A 21,352-nucleotide genomic window follows, 5' to 3' on the forward strand; every position below is an offset into this window, starting at 1 on the left:
ACCGGGGCCTAAACGCATCTCTGCTGGTCCTTGGCCCTGACTCTTGTCTTCTCCCCTAAAATCCGCTCTCGAGGAGGTCCTGCCCCGAAAGGGCTGTTGAAACTTCTTCTCTTCCTTCTTCAGGGAGCAGGAGCAACAGGTAAGTTCTTCCTAGCAGACCGAGACAAAAGGTCCTGAGTAGCCTTCTGTGCCAGAGAAAGGGAGATACAGTATCTCTGACCAGAGCTTCAGGAGAGAGATGACGTGAAAAAGGGGCGTAAAGCAGCTCCGACTTCTGGGCAACAGTCACAGATCTAGAGGTGAAGGAGCACAAAAGGGCCCTCTTCTTTAAGACCCCTGCTGAGAAAAGGTAAGCCAATTCATTCGCTCCATCCCTTAAAGCTTTGACCATGCAGGACATGATACTCGTCAGGTCCTTCGTGTCATCCAGGAGTTCAGACTTCCTGGCCAGAGTCCCGAGAGACCAGTCCAGGAAGCTGAAAACCTCGAAGACCCTGAAAATTCCCTTGACGAGGTGATCAAGCTCCGACATGGACCACATCACCTTGGCAGAGTTTAAAGCATGCCTTCTTGCCGAGTCCACAAGAGCAGAGAAGTCACCTTGGGAAGAGGCAGGCACTCCTAACCCCAAAGGTTCCCGCCTCATACCACATACCGGCCTTGGAAGCGAGCCGAGATGGTGGAAAAGAAAAGGTGGTCTTGACAGCTTGTCTCCGTTCCTTCATCCAATCATCCACCTTAGCGAGAGCTTTCCTGGCCGAAACTGAAAGTTTCATTTTGATGAAGGCCGAAGACTTTGTAGCTTTCTTCCTGGTAAATTGAGACTGAGGAGAACGAGGGGCCGAAGGTTGAAATTCCTCCCCATAAAGTTCCAAAAGAGAGCGAGAAAGAACCTTATAATCACTAGAAGAGTCGGCAGGTTTTTCTTCCTCTTCCGAAATATCTTCGAGGGCCTGCTCAAGGATAACATCTTGAAGAGTTGGGCTGCAGGCAGTCTGGCACCGAGAGCTGTTTGAATCCTGTCGGCGAGAAGCGGTATCGTCACGATGACGAGAAGCGGTATCGTCACGATGACGAGAAGCGGTATCGTCACGATGACGAGAAGCGGTATCCTCACGATGACGAGAAGCGGTATCGTCACGATGACGAGAAGCGGTATCGTCACGATGACGAGAAACGGAATCGTCCTGAAGATGCAGGCTGCCTTCGTCTTGAAAATGCAGACTGCATTCGTCCTGTTTCCTAAGAAACGAGGCGGTAACGTCCTGGCGTTTCGAACGAGAAACGGAATCGTCCCGGCGCCGAGAACGAGAGGCAGTATCGTCCTGGCGCCGAGAGAGGGGGGGAAGGAAATTCCTGGCAGCGTGCCGATGAAGAGTGTGTGCGTTGTCGTACGGCCGACGAAGTGCGCAGAGGTTTCTTGGGAGAGATACTAAGTTCTCTCTTAGAAGATGATCTCTTAACAGGTAAAGAGACGTCCTTACGTCTGACGGACTGTGAAGGGTGGCTGAAAGCTTGAACTAACGATGAAAGTTGTTCCTGCATAACAACCATGAAAGCTTTAGCAACCTCCGCTGGCTCTCGCGGTTCCATTAAGGCAGTTGTCGTACGGCTTGACTGGGAGCGCTGGCAGAAGCAGGGAGTTTAGCAGGATTAACTGGGCTAAGGACTCTCTGTTTCGCCCTCTTAACAAGAAGAACATCGAAATCGTCTTCCGAAGGATCAGGATCTCGGCTACTCGAACCGGGAGAGGGAGAGCGAGACTGCACATCCCGGTTCCACCCTCTCTTCATTGGTCTTGATTCGTAACGCCAATTACGTCTGGGAGAAGGATCAGGCGAAGACACAAACGTATCCGACACGCCTTTTCTACGGCGGTCAAGAGCAGCCTGGGAGGTCGCAACAGGACTGTCTGAGGCGACAACTGACCGAGGATAAGCACCTCTCACCCCCTTTCGGCTTTCGATGTACCTTCTCCCTTGGTCCTGGGAGCTTGGTAGAGGTCTAGACCTAGGGGTATGACAGATTCGATCAGCCGCCTCCTCCACTGCACTTTCACAAGCACTAATTTCACTTACACCCTTACCTTTAAAGGCCTCCAATTGTGCTTTAATGGCCTCTAATTCAGCAGCTAATTTAGCATACCCAGGGTCATCCGTAGGCACAGATCCTGTAGAAGGGGCAGGAGTTACTTCATTCGGGGAAGGAATAACTTCTAAAGAGGTTACAATTAAAGGGTCAATAGATAAATCTAAGCTAGGCTCACTAGCAGACTTTGACTTTGATTTAGCTCTCCTAACTCTATCAACTTCAAGTTTGCACACATAGAGCTTCATAGCTAACCAATTATCATCATTTAAAACCTCGCATTCCTTGCACCTATTATCTAGAGCACATTCAAACCCCCTGCAACCCATACAGATAGTGTGAGGGTCAACCGACACTTTCGGTAACCTCACCTTGCAAATATCATTCGCACAAATACGAAAATGAATTTTTTCCCTCATGATAAGAAAGGAAAAAAGACAAAAAACAAACACGATTGCCAAATCCCAACACAGTGTACCTCACCAAAAACGAAGTCCAAAAAGGCGATGAAGGGAAAGCGATCCGAAAAACTCTAAATGGCGGACCAACGATGTTGTCGATCCGGCCGGCAGAGATAATCTGAGGAACAGAAAACGAGAATGATTCCAAGTACCACCCCACCCTGTAAGGGTTGTTAACCATCTAACCACACAACCACCACAAGGTGTTTGCCGCGATTTTCGATTAAATTCTGCCAGAGTCGGAGACTCTGCTATATATATATATAATTGCCAGGTAAGTACTATTCATAAAAACTATGTTTTTAATACATATGGCTACTAATAACAGCAATATCAAAATGTCACTACTCAAACAAAATATTTTTATGCAGTGACATGTAGTGCATCCATTTCCTAAAACTTTTATTAGTTCCATAGAGACTTTCACTATATTTTGCAAGCAAAAATATTAGATAATCCTTTAACAAACCTTTTTGAACACCAGTGGAACACTTATGGTTGGTGTGACAGCAGGGTTACTAGAATCAAGATTAATTTGGACACATTTGTTAGGTTTTTACTTATTTATATGCAAAGACATTATCAATTTCAGCTACCAGATGAGAAAATGATATCTTCATAAAAAAAATAAATTTTTGAACATACTTACCCGGTAGTTACATATATAGCTTAAGTCCCTGACGTCACGGCAGAAATTTCAAAACTCGCGGCAATCGCCGATTGGGTAGCCAGGTGCACCACCAGTGTGCCCTCTAGCCAGGTACCTGGAACCATTCAAGTGATTCCTCAGATCTCCCATGCCCATAGGTCTCTAGAGGGGAGGAGGGGGGGAATTAAATTATATATAACTACCAGGTAAGTATGTTCAAAAATTTATTTTATGATGAAAATATCATTTTTAAACATCTGACTTACCCGGTAGTTATATATATAGCTGATTGGCACCTTTGGTGGAGGGTCAGAGACAGCCAACATTGCTGGAATTTACTTAAGAGTTAATAAACAAGCTTAAGGGTTCGTACCTGATAAGGAAGCTGACTTTAATGAATTCTTCCATTATGTCTGCTTTCTTTACGAGATCCAGCGATCCACCCAGGGGGCTGAAGACCTCTAGGAGCTGTCAAACCAGTCTAAAAACCTCTATGTGACAGGACCTCCTCCAATACCCTTGTTCCGAGCGCTCTCAAGGAACAAACTGACCACCTGACTGAAATCAATGATTGTGGAAGATTGTCATCCAATCTTCACGAACAACCATAAAAAACAGAGTTCCACGAGAAGAAAAGGGTATTAGGTTACGGGAATGTAGTGGTAGAACCTTTCCCCACTACTGCACTCGTTGCTACGAATGGTCCCAGAGTGTAGCAGTCTTCATTAAGAGTCTGGACACGTTACAAATAATGTGAGGTGAACACAGATTTACTCCTCCAAAAAGTTGTGTTCATAATGCTTTGGAAACGTCCCTCCCTGACGATCGCCGGACTGGGGTTCGAGTACCGGTCAAACTTGATAGTTTCTTTAGTGTCTGCAACCTCACCATCCTTGTGAGGTAAGGATGGGAGGTTTGGGGAAGCCTATAGGTTTACCTTCTGAAGTCATCAACTGCCACTGCCTGGCCCTCCCTGGTCCTAGCTTGTGTGGAGAGGGGCTTGCATGCTGATCATATATACATATGGTCAGTCTCTAGGGCATTGTCACTGTCACATGCCTCTGCCATTCATGAGTGGCCTTTAAACCTTCAAGTTTTTAAACAATGTATAGTACCAAACTGATTTTGTGGACTAAATTTTCCTAATACCCAGATGTCTAAAACTGCCAGGAAAAGTTCACAAGTACAAGGGTCAGAGCGCATGGTGTCTCCATAGTGGTCATGATTTTCAACTCTCTTGAGAGGTTGTATTGGGAGTTTTGGCAGTGGAGGGCTGGTTAACCCTATTTCTTCCACTGGAAAAGAAAACAAAACGTAACAGTAGGAGAACCTTATATGAAACTCCTACTGATCAATCTTTACAGACTACTTGTCCAAAAAGAAAACAGAATGGTAGAGGTCCCATTTTCTTTTGTTTGATTGCCATCAACTGACTCTTCTCAGAGAGGATTCAAAATTAAAGTAAGCTGCATCCTGCATGTGTGCGCTGTAGGGGCACGTATTGAATCCTGTGGGGGAGAATGTAGGTGACGTGTGGCAAGGCAAGTATCATTTTATTGACACTGCATCTGTGTGATGCTCTACAGTAAGAGGTGAAGCCAGTCCAAGTCATGAGCGTATACAGTAGGTGAGGCGCTAAGTGTTGGGGAACATCCGAGTAGCACGGAAGGGATTGAGGCATGTATGGGTGAGGTACGCATACAGTAATCGATCTATTCCAAACCCAGAACAGGTTGAGCATGCACTAGCAAAACATGCTGCCGCAACAGGCTTAGGAGAGGAGTTGCCTTATGGAGACAGGCGAGTTACCTGAGCGGGCATGGCTATGCCTTGCATGAGTGCTGAGAGACATATGTTGCTTGTCAACACAGGGACCTTTTCTCAATTACGGACAGTATGCGCCTCCCAGGAGGGTGTGTGGGAGCAATGCTAACACTAAGCATGTCTCTTCCCTCAGTGGGGAAGAGCACAAAAAAGTTGGCTTGTGCAAATCCAGGGGATCAGGTGGAGCTCTGTCATTTGTTAAGTGCCTAGTGTGTGAGCACAACCTATGCTTGCCAGTACTAAGCAGAATGTAGTGTGCGCATATCAGGAGCGCACTGAGCACAGACAAGGTCTGGTGCACAGGATTTCCAATCTAGTTGGAAAAGGTTGTGCGCGCAAAGCAGCGTGTTCATGGGTAAATGATGATCTATAGTCCAAACATTGTGCACATTTTAACATGCTGCTCACCAGCACGCACATCAAACTGAAGGCTATGGTCTTCATTCTGGAAGGAGAGTGTTCCTCCGTTATCATCATCTTCTGAACTCACAAGGGGTCGGAGACTTGTGAGGTCTGTGTCAAGAGCGCTGTCATAAGATGCTGAAGATTGTTCCCCTTTTGAGGTATTAAGTCCAAATGAAACCTTTTAAAGCCAAATTTGCTTAACCTTAGACATCTCAACGACAGCAATCATAAATATGTTGGAAAGAAAAAGTGAAAAGTAATTAAAAACCAAAAAATTCCAGCCAGTGGAAGAACGTCTCTTCTCACTGTCAGCTGTAATCAGAGCGAGTGCTCAGTGAGCAAGTGGGAGAGCAGGTCTTTCCCACTCCTAGCCAGTAACTACCGGCTACCTGTTTACACCTCGTTATAAAAGTTAAACTGCTGAATACTCCAGCTTTGCTGATATCTATTTCTATGTGTAGGACAAGGGTTTGCATTTGTGTAGGAACAAAGTAGTATAGTAGTTTTATAGATATTTTAAAAAATTATTTGGGAAATTATGCTAATTCCTGCCAGTATTTCAATATAAAATTAGTACATTCTCATCAATACTGCTCCTTACCCATAGGTGTTTCTTGATTTTGCTGTTGTCTTCTCTGTTGCTGCTGGAGATGTTCTGCAGCCCTCTGTAATAGTATATCTCCTCGGATTACCATTACCAGTTCACCATCTTTTACTCCATAATCTCTTAATGACTTCTTATTGTCAGTTAATGGGCGGGCGTTGAAAACAACAATCATTTCACCCACAGGAATACCAACCTAAAAATATTTAGTGAGTGATAATCCTGTTATAAAAAATAACTGTAAAATATAAACTGTACAGTACAGGACACGTGATAGTTGGGGAAACATAATAATCAAAATTTTCTAATAGATCTTTTTTCTCCTAGCTATATAAACCAGTCCTCTAAATAGGAGTACGTCTTTAGCAGATCTGAAATGGCTTTTGAATTGTTAACAAAACAAGTGTGAAGGCATAAGGAAGCGACTGCTTTGTGGAATATCTCTGCGAGTGAGTGCCACAGCAGGTTGTGGAGGGGAGGCAACTCCCTTGGTACCTCTGTCAGCAAAAGTAGGAGGTCTGGATACCATTATGATTGCTGCCACATCAGAGCTATCAGGGTCATCGACAAATTTTGAGATGCCCTCACCTTGTTTAGGAGTCTCGTCATTAGACAGAAGGAGGGAGAGAAGTGTAGACATCTAAAGATTGTCCTATAGATGTTGGAAGGCATTCTGTAGAGATACCTTGGAATCGGAATCGGGTACTGGGGAACAGTACAGAAAGAAGTTTCCAGTTGGGAGATGTCGCGAACAAGTCTATTATTGGCAGACCCCACAAAGTCAGCACTAAGGAGTGACCTGAAAGGAGCTCTTGAAAGTGTTAGAGGACCAGAAACGCTGCCCTCATCTCCAGGAGGTTTATGTGGCACTGCCAATCGGAACCGGACCGTAGCCCAGAGGCCAAGTGCTGCGACAGGTGAGCCCCCACCCTTCTTTTGACGCATTTGTGAAGAGCATCAAACTGATGAGAAGAGAGATTATCTACTCCCATGAGGAGGTTGGTACCTGCCACTCACCAACTTCAATCCCTCTTCTACTCGGACCCTACTGGTACCCGAAGGTCCGGAGGGTCCCTGTGCTAAGAACAAAAGGCTGCCACTGGAGACTGAATGCAAAGACGGCCGTTGGGCACCAGATGCTACAGACCTCAAGTGCCCAGCAGACATAGCCACAGGTGTGATTGTAGTGAGTCTTGCTAAAGGACAATCCGAACATTGGGACAGAAAATCTTTTCCTTTTTAGGTATCTATTTGTATACCAAGATATAACAGTTTTTTTCTCTGGAAGTTGGAGAAAAGACTTCCTGAAATTTATGATGATCCCACAATCTTGACAAAAAGAGAGAAGCCTGTCCTGGCATAGAAGGGTCTCCACTGAGTCTGAGAGTCAACCAATCTTCCAGATAACGAAGGAGACGAATGCCATTGGCATAGGCTCAAGTTGAGACTAAAGTGAGCACTTGATGTGTTGTGGACAGGCCGAAGCAGAACCTGAAACTGGTAAATCCTCTCGTTTAGGATGAAACGTAAGGCAAGTACTTCCTTGATGCTAGATGGATCTGGATCTTGAAGTATGCATCTTTGAGATCAAGTGTACTCATGAAGTCCGGACTGACAGCCTATCAGACAGTTTCTCCAGTCTACATCTTGAACAGAGTCTGATAGACAAACTCGTTCAGAGTGGAGAGGTTGATGGCTGGTCTCCAGCCCCCAGACACCTTCTCTAACATATTGCCAGGCATGGATATTTCCGAAATGTTACCACAACCCTAGAGGGGAAAATGGTTTACTTAAGGTTAGGAGTTCCTTCATTTCAATATAAATGATGAGGGAATGCATAGACTCGCCTTCATCTTCGCCGTGGGCTCTCCTCAAACCTTAGGCAAGCGTGTGAGACCCATCATACACTTCCACAGAAGAGTGCTCACTAAAAGTAGAGGAGCTTCTTATGATAAAGCTTCATGGCTATTCCAGTCTTTTATCTCTTCTGACAAGAAGTATCTGAAGAAGAAGAGGATAAAGGACTTGGTAGAGAAAGAATAAAGAGGAAACTCATATATTCTCCATAACCAAAGTCCTTGCCACCAAAAGTGATCTGGAGTTCCTACTGAACAGAAACAAGTGCATTGACATTAATTTTTTGACTTGCGTACTAGGAACCCTTCCAATTGTACAGCTGCTCAGGTACACGTATCGTCTGGACACGAGATCAGACTTCCTCTACAAGATTTTCAGATCAACATATAAAGGCTGTAGAGAAAACATTCCAAGGGGTCTAGCTGACATACAAACAGACACTTGTATGTCCATTTGAGGAAAAAAGGAGCTTACAGGACAACCTTCAGACTCTAAGCAAGTCCTACCAGTCCTTGTTATGATCAAAGCATGAAGTCATCCTCTCAAGGATCTGAACAGCATCCCACTGTACGTGGTCAGAAAGAAAAGATTCAACTGAGAGGAGTACAAGACTGTCCTTACTTCACGTGATACCCCTATAGGCTGCTAGGAACGAACTGGAGAATAGTTGTACACAACTTTTAGTGCAAGATGCCACCTCTGTTGTCATGGCCAGATATGGAGCTTGGCAAGTGGGTTTAGACTTGATATGGATAGAGATGGCAAGGTAAAAGACATACAGGGAAACCGCTAGTGATAGCTCACCCCTCTACCTCTTCCTCCTAATCCCTGCCTGGACTAAGCTTGGAAGGAGATATGAAAGCACAGCAGCCGAACCCCCTGTCACGATTGCAAAATGACCTTAAAGATACAGGAGATGCAAGAGCTCCATATTGGCTACTGCCAAGCTCTCAATCACTAACAGACTTACATGGTAAAAGTTGGCCATGACCACTGTAAAGAGCAGTACGCTAAAGGCCGGGACCCATCTTCCCTTGCCATGATAAGAAATGGGAAAGTTGAACGTAAAGACCAACCTTCCCTTGGTGTCTACACTTACGACCTGCTTGACTAATCCTAAAGGTACTAGTTAGTGGGAGTTTACTGACATATCCTCCCAAAGGAGATGAGTGATTGACAAGTCCCATGGAACTAAGTGAAAGACCTTTCTATGAGACCAGACCCTTCGTCAACTTCCCCAAGGGAAGCGCCCAACGAAGCGAAAAAGCGAGAGACAATGGTAGAGGATGACGAGGAAAAGTAAATTATCCCTGCTTTTCCCAAACTATAGCACTCCACAGGTTCCACACTCAGGGGCACATCAGACACTCCCACTAAATGAGGATGATCACTATCTGGCACAAGGTAATGAAATATTATTTTCATAATAAAATAAATTTTTGAACATACTTACCCGGTAGTTATATATACAGTATAGCTATACGTCCCTGACGTCCGGCAGAAATTTCAAAACGCGGCAATCGCAGATTGGGTAGCCAGGTGTACCACCTGCGCGCCCTCTAGCGAGGTACCTGGAACCATTCCATGATTCCTCAGATCTCAGACACCCACAGTCTCTAGAGGGGAGGAGGGTGGGAATTAAATCATATATAACTACCGGGTAAGTATGTTCAAAAATTTATTTTATTATGAAAATATTTTTAAACATCTGACTTAGCCGGTAGTTATATATATATAGCTGATTGACACCTTTGGTGAAGGTTCAGAGACAGCCAACATTGTTGGAATTTTACTTAAGAGTTAATAAACAAGCTTAAGGGTTCGTACCTGATAAGGAAGCTGACTTCAATGAATTCTTTCATTATGTCCGCTTTCCTTATGATATCTAGCGATCCACCCAGGGGCTGAAGATCTCTAGGAGCTGTTAAACCGGTCTAAAAACCTCTATGTAACAGAACCTCCTCCAATACTCTTGTTCCGGGTGCTCTCAAGGAACAAATTGACCACCTGACTAAAATCAATGATTGTGGGAGATAGTCGCAATCTCCACGAACAACCATAAAAATACAAAAGTTCCAAGAGAAGAAAAGGGTATTAGGATTATGGGAATGTAGTGGTGGATCATTCCCCCACTACTACACTCGTTGCTACGAATGGTCCCAGAGTGAAGCAGTCCTCATAAAGAGTCTGGACACGTTTTAAATAATATGAAGCGAACACAGATTTACTCCTCCAAAAGGTTGTGTCCAAAATGCTCTGCAGCAATCTATTCTGCCTGAAGGACACCGAAGTTCCTACAGTTCCAACTTCATGTGTCTGACTTTTAAAAGCTTAAGGTCTGCCTTACTGCAATGTGCATGAGTCTCTTATTAAGAGCCTGATGAAGAATAAAAGTGCATTCTTCGACCTCTGTAACGAGGGCTTCTAGACCGAGCACCAAAGAGCTTCTGCCTTGCCTCGCAACTCTTTCGTTCAGTCCAGGTAGAACTTCAGGGCTCTTACTGGACACAGGACCCTTCTCCAACTCCTCGCCAACCACATCCGAAAGGTTCGGAAACTAAAAAGCCATGGGCCAAGGTTGAGAAGGGCGTTCATTCTTGGAGAGAAAGCCTAACTGCAATGAGCCGATAGCTTTGTTATCTCAAAAAAATCAACGTTTCAACTAAAAGCATGAATCCCACTGACTCTTTTAGCTGTCGCCAGACTGACCAAAAATAGTCTTTTCATCGTAAGGTCCTTAAATGAAGCTGAATGCAAGGGCTCAAACCTGTCAATCATAATGAACTTCAGGACTCTACGGTTGCTAACATACTCTTGTATCCTTTGATGGTAGAGGAAGAAAAAATTGCGTTTCCTTCGAAGATATAACAGGAAGTCAGCAATCTGAGTTATAGAGGTACTGGACGAGGAAACAGAGTTGACTCTGCACCACTCTCTAAAAACTTCCCACTTGGATTGGTAAACCTAGAAGGTGGACGTCCTCCTTGCTCTTGCAATAGCCCTAGCTGCCTCCTTCGAAAAACCTCTAGCTCTTGTGAGTTTTTCGATAATCTGAAGACAGTTAGATGAAGAACTTGGAGATTGTTGATGGTACCTTTCAAAGTGGGTTTGTTTGAGTAGAACTACTCTTAATGAAAGGCTTCTTGGAGTGTCTACCGTCCATTCCTGTACCTTTGTGAACCACTCTCTTGAGGGCCAAAAGTGGGCCCCTAGAGTCAATCTGGTCCCTTCGTGTGACCAAAACTTTTTCCATCACTTTGTAATGAATTCTGAACGGTGGAAATGCGTACATGTCCATGTCACAAGCTGTTTGACGCTTGACATTGCGTTCTGCTTGATGCTAGACGTCGCGTCCCGCTTAACGCTCGACGTCACGTCTTGCAGGATGCTCGACGTCACGTCTTGCAGGATGCTCGACGTCACGTTTAAGCAGGACGCTCGACGTCACGTTAGCTGGACGCTCGACATCACGTCTGGCTGCTTGACTCCTTTTGGTTAAAGCGGCTGAAACATGCCATTTAACGAGGGAGTTGTAAAGACGTTCGTCGTCAAGAACCTCTCGACTAGTAGCCTTATGACGCTTGGCTTCCAGGTATGAAGCTTCCTGACACTCAGGGTCCAGACCTGCTACTCTCGTTGTCCGCAGGCTGATAAACTTGCATGAGCGATGAGAGTTCCTGTTGTATATCTTGCAGCATATTAAAATTAGGGTCCACTTGTTGTGGTACAGGAGACGTCACGTCTACCACAAGCTCGCTTTCTACGCTGTTTAAAGAATGCGCAGAGCGTACAGAGGACGATAACCAGTCTGATGGTGGAGGAGGAGCATGAACTGAGGTCATGCCAGGCTCAGACAACTGTCCTGCAACTGGGTGAGTTGAACATTTCTTGACAGTTGCTGACGTCCTTAAAGGACGTTTGGCAGGAGAGCTTTCTTCGGAGGAATGAAAACGCTCAGGACTGCTCCAAAGCCTACAACCAGTAGCTTGCGGTGTCATGATAGGACGCTGATTGACCGTGTCCATCTTCCTCTTCAGAGGTCTGGAAGCTTGACACCAGCCTCGTCTGGGCGCTGCGTCATCCGAAGATGACGAAAACACTTTCTCACCTTCCCTATGAGAAGGCGAGCATCTTGGGAAGTGTCAACAGGTATCCTCGAGGTGACAACTGCTCGGGAGCTAAAGCATCTCGTTTCCTTTTGTCGTTTGACATTCCTTCTCCCAGGGGTTGGGGAACTTGGAAGAGGTCTAAGGTCGACATTCCTTCTCCCAGGGGTTGGGGAGCTTGGAAGAGGGCTATGGTTAGAACGTTCGACATTCCTTCTCCCAGGGGTTGGGAAGCTTAGAAGAGGTCTATGGTCGACATTCCTTCTCCCAGGGGTTGGGGAGCTTGGAAGAGGTCTATGGTTAGAAGAACGACAGGTCCTAGCAGACGCACCATCTATTGAGGGGTGGTGCTTAGGCCGAAACAAAGAGCCTAAAACTGGACAACTTCCTCCAATACACAAACCTTCAGGTATTGCTTGAAGTTCAGATGGATGAGGATGTGGAAGAAAGCATCCTGGAGGTCTAAAGAGACCATCCAGTCGTCTTTCTTACTGCTGCTAGGACTGATTTCGATGTCTCCATGGAGAACTGTCTTCTGAACGAAGGCGTTGAGAGCACTTACATCCAGGACTGGTCTCCATCCCCCCGAGTTCTTGGGAACCAGGAATAAGCAGTTGTAAAAACCTGGTGACCGCAAATCTCGCACCCTCTCTATTGCCTCCTTCTCCAAGAAGAGAGACATTTGATGTTGCATAGTCTGTCTCTTTGGCTCCTCTCTGTATCTGGCAGAGAGGTCTATTGGAGTTACTATTAAAGGAGGTTTCACTAGCGAAAAGAATTCGCATCCCTTCTTTAGAAATAGTACGGACCAAAGGTCTGCTCCTCTCCTTTCCCAGGCTCGCCAGAAGTTGTTTAGTCTGGCTCCTACTGTTGTCTGAGCGGTTTAGAAAATAAAGTACGCAGAACCTTTCTTGCTGATTTAGACACCAAATCCTGTGTAACCTTTAGGGCTAAAGTGGAAGAGACCTCTTTGACCAACTCTTGAGGAAGAAGAGAGGAAGAAAAAAGGGGGGTGCATACCTCAATTCTGACTTCTGAATGGGTGTAACCCCAATGGACAGAAAAGAAAACATTTGGGGTCTTTTCTTAAAGAGCCCCACTGAGAAAAGGGCTGTTAACTCATTGGAACCGTTCTTTAAGGATTTATCCGTGCTTGACATAATGAGGATGAGACTATCAGTGTTCACATCCTTTAAGGCAGAAACCTTCTTCCCCAAGGCTCCCAGAGTTCAGTCAAAGAAAACGAATACTTCGAAAGCTCTGAAGATGCCTTTGAGAGGATGATCAAGTTCTGACGTTGACCAGAGTATTTGGTCCTTCTTAAGGCGATCCGATGCAGAGCGTCTACTAGACTCGAAAAGTCTCCTTGGGCAGAGGTAGGAACTCCCAAGCTGAGAACTTCTCCCGTCTCGAACCAAACACTAGATCTGGAGGCCAATCTAGCCGAGGGAAAAGGGAAAAACAGTATTACCCTGGATATTCTTGGATTGCATCCAGTCTCCAATCATCCTCAAAGCTCTATTTAGATGATCAGGACAGCACCATCTTTGTAAACAGAGACTCCTTTGACGCCTTCCCTAGCATAAACTCTGAAGGCGGGGAACGAGGAGCAGCAGGCACAAAATAATTCAGAAACTCTTCAGAAAAAACTCTCATGAGTTTCTATAAGTCAACCGAAGGATGAAGGATCTTAGGATCTTCTACGAGAAGTAAAAGATAAATAGGGGAAAGGAGATCGTCGATCCCTTCCTCCTACAAGTCTCTAACCGAGGTAGAGACGTCTTGTTTCCTAGGAGTCAACTCCTTAAGGTCCTGTAATTCTGGCCTCAAAGGGTCCAAGATCATTACTTACTTTTACTTACTTTTAGGGGTTTATTTCTCGCCCTCCATCAAACACCAAGAGTCTATACAGGCGGGCCTTCGTGTGTGAAAATAATTTCTTTCCAGTTAATATTTTTCTCTGTATCTTTTCAGTTATAGCGGCTGGCGTAACTATGTTCCAATGCTAAACGCTCGCGGTCATTACGATTGGAACTAAGACGTTTGCGATCTCGACGTTCGGCTCGACTAGTGTAAGCACGACGTCCGAGTCTTGATGCTCGACGTCACGTCTAACTACTTAATGTTCGGCGTCACGTCTAACTGCCTGATGCTCGGCGTCAAGTCCAACTGCTGGACGCTTGACGTCATGCAACTGCTTGACGCTCGGCGTCATGTCTAACTGCTTGACACTCGACGTCAAGTCCAACTGCTGGACGCTAGACGCCAAGCAACTGCTTGACGCTCGGCACCACGTGACTCTCGGAACAATGACATTCGGGATTTAGACGCTTGGAACTATGCTTGACACTCGGCGTCACGTAACTGCTTGACGCTCGACGTCATGTCTAACTGCTTGACACTCGACGTCAAGTCCAACTGCTGGACACTTTACGCCATGCAACTGCTTGACGCTCGGCGCCACGTGACTCTCGGAACAATGACGCTCGCGATTCAGACGCTCGGGACTATGACGTTCGCGTCTAGAACATTCGCTCATCCAACAAGAGACAAAGAATTTGCACTCAGTTTCAAACATCGTGTCAAAGTCTTACAGCATCGTTAGTAGTGCTGGACGCTCGACGTCACGCTTGCCGTCCAATGCTCTGACGCTCGGTGTTACGTGTCATGACTTCCAGCTACTCGACGCTTGGCTTGATGTAGTCCATTCCTTAACGCTCGGCGTCCTTCTTGACGCCAGTGTTATGGTGTTTCCTTAACGCTCGGCGTCCTTCTTGACGCCAGTGTTATGGTGTTAAGCATCTAAACGCTCGGCGACATGACGAACAACTCTCTTCTTGTCTAGAAAGAAGGGAAATATGTAAGACGCCAGCCCTCTCTGTGAGCTGAGTCAACCGACAGCGAAGATAAAACTTTTACCTCTCCTTTCCCATGGTGAGGGCGAGCGTTCTGAGAAGCGTCAACAGGAACGCTCAATGGGACGTCTGCTCGAGCGCTAACACCTCTCGTTTCCTTTCGCCGATCGACATTCCTTCTCCCAGGGGTTGGGGAGCATGCAAGAGGTCTAAGGCTAGGATAACGACAGGGTCGAGCAGACGCACCCTCCACTGACTGATTAAATTCACTGCACTAATTTAGCACTAAAAATTGCACTTTTTGTACTCTTTCACATAAGACCACAATTAGACCTGCCCGCTGCGAGAGATAATACTCTTCCGCCAAGGGCTTGAATGAGAATGCAATAGGTTATTTGATCAATATTAGAAATCCCAATATCGAAAACAAAAATAAATAAATAACGATACAAAGTAATTTGTGAGACTGTATCGAATGTCTGAGAACTACGTAGAGTAACTTTAACTGTACGCTAGTTTTATTTAAACTCTGAAAATAGATCGATGATTATCTAAATAAAGTACAGTGTACTAATAGGACAAATATATTCCTTCTATATTATAAAAATGATATTTTAATTATAAAATAAATTTTTGAATATACTTACCCGGTGAATATATAATAGCTGAGCCTCCGGCGGATCGACAGAAAAACACACAAAAACTCGCGAGCGATCGCTATGAAGGTTGCGGGTGTGCCCACTGGCGCCAACTATCGGCCAGATACCGCATATACATGTAAACAGACCCAATTTTTCTCATCCCGCTGGGTCTCTATCGGGGAGGAAGGGGGGGCCTTTAATTTATATATTCACCGGGTAAGTATATTCAAAAATTTATTTTATAATTAAAATATAATTTTTAAATATTTAACTTAGCCGGTGAATATATAATAGCTGATTCACACCCATGGTGGTGGGTAGAGACCAGAGTTAATTAAGTTTACAGCGTATATGCTTAGAGTTTTTGACAGTTATATCATAACAAAACCCAAATATATAAAGGTACCTGGTAAGGAAGTTGACTTAGACGATTACTCTGCCTTATTAGTCTGTCTTCCTCACGAAGCCCAGCGATCCTCTTAGGATGCTGAAAGACTCCCAGGAGCTGAAGTATTAAGGGCTGCAACCCATACAACAGGACCTCATCAAACCCCTAATCTGGGCGCTCTCAAGAAATGACTTTGACCACCCGCCAAATCAACCAGGACGCGAAAGGCTTCTTAGCCTTCCGTACAACCCAAAAAACAATATTAAAAACATTTCAAGAGACAGATTAAAAAGGATATTGGAATTAGGGTAATGTAGTGGTAGAACCCTCACCCACTACTGCACTCGCTGCAACGAATGGACCCAGTGTGTAGCAGTCCTCGTAAAGAGTCTGGACATCTTTTAAGTAAAATGACGCGAACACTAGACTTGCTTCTCCAAAAAGTCGCGTCCATAATACTTTGCAGAGATTTATTTTGCTTGAAGGCCACGGAGGTTGCTATACTGTAGCTCTAACTTCGTGCGTCTTAACCTTAAGCAAACATCGGTCTTTCTCATTCAAGTGAGAATGAGCTTCTCGTATTAAAAATCTGATAAAATATGACAAAGCATTCTTTGACATAGGCAATGATGGTTTCTAAACTGAGCACCATAATGCCTCAGATTTACCTCGTAATGACTTAGTACGAGCTAAATAGAACTTAAGAGCTCTAACAGGACATAATACAGTACTCTTTCCAGTTCGTTGCCTACGATCTCTGATAAGCAAGGAATATCAAAAGATTTAGGCCAAGGATGAGAAGGCAGTTCATTTTTGGCCAGGAAACCAAGTTGAAGTGAACAAGTGGCTTTTTCTGTAGAAAAGCCGATGTTCTTACTGAAGGCATGAAGTTCACTGACCCTTTTAGCCGAAGCCAAGCACACTAGGAAAAGTGTCTTGAGGGTGAGATCCTTCAGGGAGGCTGAATGTAATGGCTCAAACCTGTCTGACATGAGGAACCTTAGGACCACGTCTAAGTTCCATCCAGGAGTTGCCAAACGACGTTCCTTAGAGGTCTCGAAAGACTTAAGGAGATCTTGGAGATCTTTATTGTTGGAAAGATCTAAGCCTCTATGTCGAAAGACCGAAGCCAACATGCTCCTGTAGCCCTTAATCGTGGGAGCTAAAAGGGAGCGAACCTTTCTCAGATGTAAAAGAAAATCTGCGATTTGGGCTACAGAGGTACTGGACGAGGACACAGATGCTGACTTGCACCAGTCTCGAAAGACTTCCCACTTCGACTGGTATACTCTAATGGTGGAAGCTCTCCTCGCTCTTGCAATCGCACTGGCTGCCTCCTTCGAAAAGCCTCGAGCTCTTGAGAGTCTTTCGATAGTCTGAAGGAAGTCAGACGAAGAGCGGGGAGGCCTTGATGGACTTTCTTTACGTGGGGCTGACGTAACAGATCTACCCTTAGAGGAAGACTTCTTGGAAAGTCTACCAGCCATTGAAGTACCTCGGTGAACCACTCTCTCGCGGGCCAGAGGGTAGCAACCAACGTCAACCTTGTCCCTTCGTGAGAGGCGAACTTCTGCAGTACCTTGTTGACTATCTTGAATGGTGGGAATGCATATAAGTCCAGAAGAGACCAATCCAGTAGAAACGCGTCTATGTGGATTGCTTCTGCATCTAGGACTGGAGAGCAATAGATTGGTAACCTTTTGGTCAACGAGGAGGCAAAGAGGTCTATGGTGGGTTGACCCCAAGTAGCCCAAAGACTCTTGCCCACGTCCTTGTGGAGGGTCCATTCCGTGGGTATCACCTGACCCCTCCGACTGAGACAGTCTGCCAAGACGTTCAAGTCCCCCTGGATGAATCTCGTCAACAGGGAGATGCCTCGATTTCTTGACCATAAGAGAAGGTCCCTTGCGATCTCGAGCAGCGTGAAGGAGTGTGTGCCTCCTTGCTTGGAGATGTACGCCAAAGCTGTGGTGTTGTCTGAGTTGACCTCTACCACTTAGTTTCGAAGAAGCTTTCGAATATCATCAAGGCCAAGTGGACTGCTAATAGCTCCTTGCCGTTGATGTGCATGCTCTTCTGACTTGAGGTCCACAGACCCGAGCATTCCCGACCGTCCAGGGTCGCACCCCAACCCAAATCCGACGCGTCTGAGAACAACACGTGGTTTGGGTTCTTGACTGCTAGGGATAGTCCCTCTCTCAGACTGATATTGCTGTCCCACCATTTCAGGCATGCCTTTACTGGTTCGGAGACTGGGAATGATACCGTCTCTAACGTCTTGTCCTAGTTCCAGTGAGAGGCTAGATGGAACCGGAGAGGCAGAAGGTGCAGTCTCCCTAGTGAGACAAACTGCTCCAGGGATGAGAGAGTCCCTACGAGACTGTTCCAACTCCTGACTGAACAAACGTTCTCTTTTCAGCATTAGTTGGACTTCGAGCAGGGCTTGTTCTATTCGGGTGGCAGACGGAAAAGCCCGAAAAAAAACTGGACTGCGAATCTCCATCCCCAAATATAGAATAATCTGGGATGGGATCAGTTGGGACTTTTAGGTTGACCAAAAGTCCCAACTCAATGGCCAGACTCAACGTCCAATATAGATCCTGCAGACAGCGAAGCCTGGACGATGCTCTGAGAAGCCAGTCGTCCAAGTACAGGGAGGCTCGGATCCCCGATAGATGGAGGGATTTTGCCACATTCCTCATGAGCCTCATAAACACGAGAGGAGCAGGACTGAGGCCAAAGCACAGGGCTCAAAACTGGTACCCCACATTCCTGTAAACAAACCTCAGAAACGGTTGGGAATCCGGGTGTATAGGAATGTGGAAGTATGCCTCCTGAAGGTCGAGAGAGACCATCCAGTCGCCTTCCATTAATGCTGTCAAGACAGCCTGGTAGACTTCATTGTGAAGTTTGTCTTGACAATGAACACATTGAGCGCACTTGCCTCTTACGTACTCCTGCAGTGAACATGGCTGCCAGATCATTGGAGCCATCCCTGAGGGACTTGTTCCTGCAGAGAACGTGGCTGTCAGATCATGGAGCCATCCCTGAAAGCCTTGTTTATGCATGACATAATTGTACAGCAAAACTTCAAACGCTCGAAAAAACTCCTAACAGGAGATGGTCTAGCTCTGAAGTCGACCATAAAATCTTGGAGCGTCTCATGGCCAGGCGCCAGGGAGAGTCTATGAGGTTTGAGAAGTCTATCTGGGCAGAGGCAGGAACTCCCCAGCCGAGAACTTCTCCCGTGTCATATCAGACTCTCGCTCTATAAGCCAGCTTAAAAGTAGGGAAAGCAAAGGCTGTCTCCCCCAAACTCCTCCTGGTGACTAACCAGTCGCCTAGCAAACGTAAAGCTCTCTTAGAAGAGCGAGAGAGCACTAGCTTATAAAACAACGGCTTCGAAGTAGCTAGGCCTAGTGTAAACTCTTGACGTTTAGGCGAACGAGGAGCAGCAGTTACAAAAAGATCCGGACAAAGATCCTTAAAAATCAGCATGATTTATTTAAAGTCCATAGAGGGCTGAGCAGCTTTAGGCTCCTCTCCGTCTGACAGAGTCCTCAAGGGAATATCAGTAGGAGGGGGATCAGCAACTTCCTCATCTGAAGGAACCTTGTCCGACAATAGCCGAGTCTCAAGCAAGGGAGAGACCTGCCGTGGTGGCAATGCTTGACAAGCAGAGTCCACACGCAAAGGAGCAACAGTAGCAGTCAAGGACGCTATGTCATGTAACTGCTTAAAGGACTGACCAGTAACAACAACAGGTGCGGGAGGACGTTCGACGTCAACTCGAGACTACCTTGACTGCTTAGACTGAGCAGTCAAAACAACTCTTGACTGCGGTGCTTGACGCTCAACGTCAAAACAAGTCAACTACTGTATGCTGGTTGGTGAACGTCCTGAACGTCAACAAGAGCAAGCGGCAGCGGCTGAACGTCCACAAGCGGCTGAGAGTCAACACGGGACTGCATCGAGTGAGGCTCTACAAAACACGATTGACGTGACTTTGTAACGTCAATGTCAACAGGACGAGCAAAGGCTCGTTTGGGCGGCTGACGGCCAAGATCTCGATCAGCTAAGCGGCGAGGATCATCGTGAACCTGCTCAACAGAATAGTCCTCCATAAGAGAGACAAGCTTATTCTGCATGTCTTGCCATACAACCCATTTAGGATCAACGGGAATGGTTGCGGTAAGAGACGAGGGTAACGTCTGTGACTGCAAAACCTTGCCTACAAAAAGACTCTCGGAGCCTGTGTTACGCTTTTGTTTAGGCGGCGAGCAGTCTTCCGATGACTGCATAGGGTCAGAGCTGTCCTAATGGCTACAACTAGGACGCTGGACCTGTCCTGAAAGGACTGACTTTCGCTTAAAGGGCCTCGAAACCTTGTTCCACGGTTTCTTATGCGAAAAGCCTTCGGATGACGAGGAGAAAATCGTCTCGCTCGTCTTATGGTAGGGGCGGTGTGTGATGAGACACGCCTGAAACCATAGAGGGAACGTCTGTTCGCTGATCAAGTCCTCTCGAACCCATAAGTCGTACGACATTACTTCTCCCCTGGGCTTGGGAGCTTGCAAGAGGTCTCGGACTAGGCGAACGACAGGCACGAACAGACGAACCCTCGGTCGCAACACTGATAACACTTTGCGCAATTATCACTTTATCACTACGATTTTCTGTTTTGCACTTACTTCACTGAAATCGAATTTTTCAACAATTCACATTAGGTATGAATAAAACTGATTTCTACCTGAAGCACGCAATTCTACCCTCATCAAAAGGTTATAATTGCGAAATCAGTCGTATAATGTAAGCACATTAATACAAGCAAAAAACAGTAAACATATATTAAGATAAAAAGATCAGTGGCTGGGAAGGAGACTAAACACTAGTTCATTCAAAACTACGTTTTCAATCTCTCACCGTACAGTGCCTTGGGACGAGAATAAAAACTAAAAACGTTTTATCCTTTCTCCCCGTACAGAGACTAGGGACGAGAGTAAAAAAACTGACTCGAGAACAACGTTACTCGCTTGGGACGAGAATAAAGATCGGAACGTTCTCTCTTCCTCTCTCCCCCTCCGTCTCTCTCTCTCTCTCTCTCTCTCTCTCTCTCTCTCTCTCTCTTGATTTCGCACCGAAGAGAAGAGCCCACTTACCTTTCGTCAATAAACAGGTTATTTGACCAAAGGAAAAAAACTGAAAGGTTTTTCAATTAACAAGTTCCTTTAAAATAGTATTTAAAACATTTAAGTTTGAAAGAAGAATGAACAAAAACGTCAGAATCGATTTACTCTTTCTGCAAAGTGAAACCGTGATTCTCTCTCTCTCTATCGTAACGATAGAGCGCAAATTGCGTAGCATAAATAAACTAAACGTTAGTTCATCTTTGAAACAGTACGAAGACTATTCAAAGAAAATCTTTCATAAAATATCTACTAAAAAATATTCATTTAATAAGTTTTAAATCATTT

General features: G+C 45.6%; 1 protein-coding gene across 5 annotated transcripts in view; it reads right to left on the reverse strand.

Annotated features, from left to right (window-relative positions):
• rngo (DNA damage inducible 1 homolog rngo) overlaps positions 1 to 21,352 on the reverse strand; it is a 98,149-nt gene that overhangs the window by 64,879 nt on the left and 11,918 nt on the right. For all 5 annotated transcript variants that reach the window (XM_068383829.1, XM_068383826.1, XM_068383822.1 and 2 more), the window contains exon 2: positions 6,029 to 6,227. In XM_068383829.1, the coding sequence (XP_068239930.1) occupies positions 6,029 to 6,227 (199 nt within the window). The remainder of the gene's footprint in view (positions 1 to 6,028; positions 6,228 to 21,352) is intronic.

Source organism: Palaemon carinicauda, chromosome 1 (genome assembly GCF_036898095.1).
Source record: "Palaemon carinicauda isolate YSFRI2023 chromosome 1, ASM3689809v2, whole genome shotgun sequence".
NCBI lineage: Eukaryota > Metazoa > Arthropoda > Malacostraca > Decapoda > Palaemonidae > Palaemon > Palaemon carinicauda.